The sequence below is a fragment of the Brachyistius frenatus genome, unplaced genomic scaffold (assembly GCF_029030835.1).
Source record: "Brachyistius frenatus isolate BFR_SWC_R1_liver_20210118 unplaced genomic scaffold, ASM2903083v1 Contig_3, whole genome shotgun sequence".
NCBI lineage: Eukaryota > Metazoa > Chordata > Actinopteri > Embiotocidae > Brachyistius > Brachyistius frenatus.
This window is the reverse complement of record NW_027210602.1, coordinates 4566476-4573603: the sequence shown is the minus strand read 5'-3', so window position 1 is coordinate 4573603 and position 7128 is coordinate 4566476. Positions and strand designations below refer to the sequence as shown.

General features: G+C 42.3%; 1 protein-coding gene across 1 annotated transcript; it reads right to left on the bottom strand.

Moving 5' to 3' along the window:
* Positions 1 to 204: 204 nt before the first annotated feature.
* ccdc74b (coiled-coil domain containing 74B) lies at positions 205 to 6130 on the bottom strand. Its single transcript, XM_069704069.1, has 7 exons — positions 5619 to 6130; positions 4700 to 4747; positions 4136 to 4253; positions 1726 to 1921; positions 1525 to 1625; positions 1355 to 1414; positions 205 to 1122 (listed from the first exon to the last, which is right to left on the bottom strand). Exons 1-7 carry the CDS (start codon positions 5923 to 5925, stop codon positions 996 to 998), a joined length of 957 nt encoding a protein of 318 aa, XP_069560170.1. The 5' UTR covers positions 5926 to 6130; the 3' UTR covers positions 205 to 995.
* Positions 6131 to 7128: the final 998 nt, after the last annotated feature.

Here is a 7128-nt window from a genome sequence, read left to right as displayed (position 1 = left end):
AATGGCACGAGCACAATTATTGAAGGCAGGGAAACCCGTTACTTATTTTGTGTCATATTCTGGTTTATAAATACACAGATTGGCATGCATTAAATGATAAAGTGTGCACACCTTTTGCTTGCAAAATAAATAAATAAATGCACTCTGTGATGAGGCGCCCTTTCAGCCTGGGAAGACAAAAACACGAGAACAGAGCTATTTTGCTTCAGGGCTATTTATTCGTTTTGTGTTAATCTTGTATTTACACTGCAGATACAGTTAACACTTGGCCAGTTGAAGCTCGACACGGCTCCACACTGTATTGACCGATACAAAAAGTGCCTGAGAAAAGCTCTCCTGTTTTGGTTTTTGAAAGTGATTTTTCAATTTGCTTTGTTTTGTTTTTGCACTGGAAAAACATATGGAGTTTTTCTGCTGGTGTACTATTTAATACAAACATTCTACCATTGCAAACGTGCAGCGAAAACTAGATACCACCTTATAAAAGTTTAAATGTCCTAAAATGCAATGTTTGATAAAAAATACAAATGAACAAATGTACCACTTCCAGAACAATGGTAGAATTGTGTTCTTCTTATTGTGAGCACATTTTTTTTAAAGCTCGTATGTCTATAGCCCTTTATTTGTTTCATTTTTCCATATTACCTGTGCTTCATGAGTAAATTGCTTTACTTACGGACCTTTTTATTATTTTGACATGTCATAGTAGCAAATGTGGATTAATGACGGCTGTATTCCAATTCAGGGAGGCCCTGCTGCTGAGCATGCTGCTTCACTGTCACACTTAATGGAAGTGAGCCATCGTTAATGTTATTAACTCCACCTGTGCTTTTCCTGCGGTGAAAAGTCAAAATGACGTTTAGAGTCATCTTTCAAACATCAAATTATGGATCATGAATACTTCAAATTGATATCCCTCAATGAGAACCCGACTACATTCAGTCATTTTTCGTAGGAACCATTAAAAGCCTCACGCTGTGGCGGTTTTGATCCTGTCACTGCGCTGTCCTTTTGAAGCGGTCTCTCTGCACAGCGCGGGTCCTCCTCTGTCTCTCTGCGATGGTGGAGCTGAGGCTCTGCTTGAGGGCTGGGAGGACGAACCCACACTGAGAGGGTCCAGACCTGGGAAAGGATATCAGGATTTAGCCAGTCTGGCTCTTTGGCAGAAAAAGAAAAAAAAAAAAAAAATACTCCGTCTTGGGTTACAAAAGGCAATTTGGGGTAGTACGCAACCACCTTTTGTGAAAAGTAGTATTATAGAGGTTTGATCAGTCTGTTGCCCACATCAATGAAAGGTACAGGCAAAGGAACAGAGCACCTGTTTCACACAGAAAAGGGAGACAGATTTACATACGTTTTTTCTCGAAATGACTGAAGACCCAGTTTTGGAAATGTCTTTTCTTCTAAAGATTTCCTGAAACGTACAAAAAGATACAACTCATTATAACATTGTAGTTTAAAAAAAAGAAGAAAAAAAAAAAGACACGCGTCTGTTGTTGATGATGAAAGATAATGTCACTTTACTGAGGTCCGTCAACAAGGTAGGCCTTGGTCAGAATGTAGTTTTCTGGGGTGATTTTCTTGCTCAAAACAATATCTTTCAGCAGTGCCTTGACATGAATGATCTGGATGACAGAGTTCACGTAAATATTGTTAATATTCACATTCCACCGCACTGGACTGTAAATGTATTTAGACTGACACTGTTCGACGACGGGTACGTACTTCCTGAGACTGTAAACTGTTGGCATTGTAGAGCTGCCGGATGATGACCTCACACTCCTGCAGGGTGGGAGGGCGCGGTGGACGGGAGGGATTGCTGTGAATTCGTAGAGGCTGCAACGAAGTAATGAGGCGCCCCTTCGTCTCCGTGCCGGTGTCCTGCCCGGCTGGGCCCGGGGTTTCACCGAGTTCTCCGAGGCTTGTCCACGGCAGTCGATGAGATAATGTCGATTAAAGGCAACATACAACCTGTTCAAGGCAGTTTTGCTTGTACACACCTGGCTGCTACATCGACGGGTCGGAAACACGAGCCAGTTCAATTTGCTGGCTTTGTTTGTAAGGCCAGACCACATTTATAATTTTTAATATTGACAGAATCCGGCGAGTACGTGCTGATCAACCTGAACCATAAACAGCTGTATAAAAAAAGGTTATGAGCAAAAAAGATTCGAATAATATAATGTTGGATGTTCTTTGCGTCTCTGTGTGATTCATTGTTTCACAAGCTGGCTGCAGGCAACTACACAGCAGGAAAATAAAGTACGGCCTTTGCATAAACAAATAGTAGTTAACAGCCCGGACATGAAGAGGCAGTGGCTCATTATTAAACAAATTTAACTTGGTACTTGAAAGCTTAGAAATCCTTTGGAATTCCTGCATATATATGACTTTAATCATCATACATTCTTTTATACAAGCCGTAAAAGTAGATAAAAAAAAATTAAACAAAAAATTAAACAAAAAAGACAAAAATATAACATGAGCTGTGGAGGAAAATGACCCAGTATTACTTGCATATCTATGAGTGGCAAAAATATGTGAACCTCAAAAATTAGCAGTAAATTTGAAGGTGAATTTATAATTGGGGTTTTTTTCAGTTCAGGGGATGATGATGATGAGCTATAAGTAGGCGCCTTGTTTTTTTGTTTTAAATAATAAACAGAAATCTATCAAAGTACGAGTTTCGTAGCACACATTTGCGCGTGTCATGGCATGGAAAAAAGGAGATTTCTGATGACGTCTGAAAAAGAGTTGTTGGTTCTTATCAGGCTGGAAGAGGTTATAAAACCATCTCTAAAGCATTTTGACTCCACCAGTCCACAGTCAGATAAGACTGTGTACAAATGGAGCAAATGAAAGAGCATCACCCTCATCCCAAGCGGGTGGAACGACCCAGATCGCTCCAAGAGCGAGGAGTGTGAGAGTATGTGAGGGGCCTCTCTCATATCGGCTGATGTTAATGTTCACGTGTCCACCATCGGGACGAGGCTGAAAAACAACAGTGCGTATCGCAGGGTTTACAAGAAGGAAAATACTGCTCTCCAAAAAACATCGCTGCCCCATCTGCAGTTTTCCAAAGATCACATGGAAGAGCCAGAGGATTATTGGAAAAATGTTTTGTGGACAGATGAGAAAAATTGTAAAATTGTTAAAGAAGTTTTTAAAGTTTTAGTGTCTTAAATGAGAAGCATCACGTTTAGAGAAAGAAACACACTGCAGTCCAGCATGATAACCTTATCCAATCTTTGAAACACGGTGATAGTAGTATCATGGTTTGGACCTGTTTTGCTGAATGTGGGACAGGGCGGCTCGCTATCATGGATGGAAAGAATGAATTTTGAATTATACCAATAAATTCGAAAGGAAAATGTCAACATTGAATCTCAAGAGAAAGTGGGTCATGCATCAAGGAGTCATTCTACCAAAGAATGGGTCAGGAAAGAATAAAGTTATTGTTTTGGAACGACCAAGTCACATCCTGACCTCAATCTAAAAGAAATGCGGAGGGTTTCCAAGCGGGCAGCTCATGTTGAGTTGAAGCTGCTCTGTCCGGAGGAATGCGCTAAAATTCCTCCGAGCAGATGTCCAGGACTGATTAACAGTTACTGTAAATGTTTAGTTGTCGTTCAGAGGTATTTTGTACGTTTTTGTCTCATTTGTTTATTTGGGTTCTCATTATTTACTTTCAAGTCTTGTGTAAAAATCTGATGATGTTTGAAGTCCTATTTATACAAAGATATATAGAAAATTCAAAAGAGTTCACAAACTTTCAACCACCGCTGTCCGCAAAGTATAACGTGAGAAGAAACACAAACCATGAATCCCAGTAGCTACAACACTGGACTGAAGACTGGAACCTTCAAACAACTGACACACACCATTTACTGCCTTTTGCCTCTTGATGAAATGGTGTAACTGTGGTATACGACTGTCTCTGCCTCTTTTGTCATCATATTCATGCTGGTACTAGTACTTAAAAAATAAATAAATAAATAATTCTAGTGTGTGCATATCTCCTGAAAAAAAAACCCACAAAAGCCATTCTGAAAATAAAGTCACTCTCCATCAGCATTGAAGTAGACATTGCAGGTAGGTCAAATACTGATGTAAAAAAAATAAAATAGAAATTCACCTAAGAGCCTGGTCCTGGAGGGGTCGAGTGTCCTGCAGCGGCTCCTCCAGGTAGAGTCCAGCATGGGCTTCCCTGCCCTGAGTGGGTGGTCTGACGTCTCGTCGACTGTGTGTTAGTGCTAAAACAAAGACGATAGAATTCGTCAGCTGCTGTGCTCTAAATGTTATCCGGCACAACGAGATTCACGCAAATTAAAACCTCATCAGTCTAGCATGAGATATTAAGAACAATAACCTCCATACAATTAAGAACGAGGTCTGGGAGACATCGTAATTACACACAGTTGGATAACACTACAACGGACGGCAATTTTGCCTTCCATTTATACTCGGGTTTGATTGTATTGGGCCGTTGCTGGTAATCTTGCGAGTCAATCAACAGGACTCGTTTTTGGTACCGCGGTTAAAGGATTTTAGATCTCAGTACATTTAATATCTCAACAGAAACATGAGAGATTTGATCTATATCGGCCACGTCCACTTTAATCATCCCAATCCTGCGAGAACACTGGCTGTGCACAGCAGAGCGCACTGACAACAATAATAAATCAGGATTACATCTTACCTCTTCTGCTCGACTTGGGATGCTCCATGATCAGTTTATACTGCAAATCTGCAACGTCAATGACAAAGAGAGGTTGAGACTACGATACGCCACGGGGATGCACGGCCCCGGCAAACAGCACCTGTGCGGGGTGAGGGGGCCCTGCTGGTGCAAAGACAGATGACTGGGGCCTCCGGGAGGTGGGTGGTGACTGAGATGCCGTTATATGAAACAGCACGCCGCCGGTTCTCCAAAAGTGACACCGGATCTCTGTCAACCTCCCGCTGAGAAACCCATCAAAACCCCGGGGTTGCTATGCGACCACCATACCTAGATCGAATGTCTCTCTTGTGAGCACCTGATCGGGGGACGGGCGGGTCCTGGTCATTGAACATGGATTCATTACACAAAGAGTTAAAGAGTCGTCCACACCTCGAAGGACGATATCAATTCTTTGGTTGGACTGTTTTCCCTTCCGGGTCATGAAGATATGTTAACTACTGTGGAGTTTCCCACTGGGAATATTTATCTATTTATCAGTCGACAATGAAACAATCTCAGATTGCTCAGATCAGAGCATTATTGAAAAGTATGTTAAAACGAGCCCTCTTTTGATCTTTTAATTAAAAAAATCCGTGTTCCTGTTTAATTTGATCAGCCTCAATTTTTTTTTTCCATTTCTATCTACCTTCATCCCGTAAAGCACTTGAAATAGCACTTTTCACAGAAGTAAATATAAAGTTTACCCACTTTTTAAAGATCAGCACGAGTTAGCACCATTTAAAAAAAAAAAATTTGTTCCTTTTCATGTCATTTATTGAGGTAAGACATTCAAGTGAACCCCTTCAAACAATGGTGACAGTAATCACTAGTGATTATGAATACTTTCTGTTGCCTTATTGTCTAATATTAATGTTCCACCTCACGCTGGTGCCTTCACCTTTATTCTTCCGTCTCAGATACTCTATCTCTGCGTGGAGCTTCTCCAGAGTCTGCTTGTGCTGCTGCTGCAGGAACTGGATGTTCCTCTCCATCGAGGCGACGCGGCGGTCCGTGCCGCCGGGACAGGGCGCCCTCTCCGCCGCCGCCGCCGCCGCCGCCCGTGCTCCTCTCTCGGCTGACGGGACAGCCGGCAGCGGCTGCCGTTGGCTCGTCACCAAACGTCGCGGTGCGCAAGGCTTCCCGAGGACCCCAACTCTGGTCCAGTGAGGCAAATGGCGCACCGGTGGGAGGTTGTTACTCGACATCGCTTCGGTTCACTCGACCAACGCACCTTCTTTGATCGTCCCGCTGCGTCTCCTTTTCCCATTATATTCTAGCGTGAACAAGTCAACCTCATGCCAGCCCATGGTCGCCCTACATTGTTGTCCTGCGACAGCGAACTCGTCAGCTCAACCGTGTTGCTTGTAAACAGCTCTCGTGAGGCCCACCTTGTTATTTTTGAACTCATTTGTCATGCGCTCCGCTCGTACACAACGTTACCCTGACAACCGCCAGCGAGCGTTTAAACCCTTCGTTACTTTCAAGCGAGCTGCGCGTAAGCACCGCCTCCTCGGTTTGCATTGGCGGACCCAAACGCCAACCAAAAGCAGTATTTGAATATCAGCGTTTTGATTGGTGGATGTCGCTGGGGGCGGTACCCCGGCTTTCAAACACTGTCTGACGTTCCGGTTTAAAGGCAACGTTATTTGTCATTAATCAGAGGGCTGCTTTAAACTACTTTAAATACTCTCATTATTGGATAGAATATAACGTGTTTTTATACGTGTTTGATACTCACAATTAAAGGGGGCACTGAAATGAATGACAACCATTGCCTTTATGGAATATGAGTGAATACTAAAGAGAAATAAAACAAAACAGTGTATTTATGAAAACTACCCGGTGTTATGTGAAGTCAGTGTGACTTGTGTCGAAATCATGCCCAAACACTGATATTTTTTTCAATAGACTTAATGTGAAGTCACTAATATTCATTTTAATTGGTCTTTGCAGTTGGTTTAAGAAGTCAAATGCAGAAGAGCTCTACTGGCTTTGCCAGCCTCCTTTGTACAAGATCTAATAGCTACGGGCACTAACAAGAATAATAGTTGTTAAACTGTGGTCTGGGGTAAGTTGAGCATCGCAAGGTTGAAGACTAAATAGATTCAACTCCTGAATACGATGACACAATTTGTCAGTTCAAAGGAGCACGTAAAGCTTCAGCTCAAGTACAACTAGAATTAACTTCTCACGTTTGTATGCCTCCAACTACCAGACAGGTCTGCCCAGATTCATATAATATATATGTAGTGAACACTGCAGGAATTTGGCCAATAAAGCTGAAGCCGTGACAGCAGACAATGCTTCGAATATTGATGATGTTGCAAAGAAGCTACGAATTCTAAAACGTGCAGGCTTCACACGCAAGATCTATGAAATCAGTTCGGTTTCAGTATCTGACCAAATGT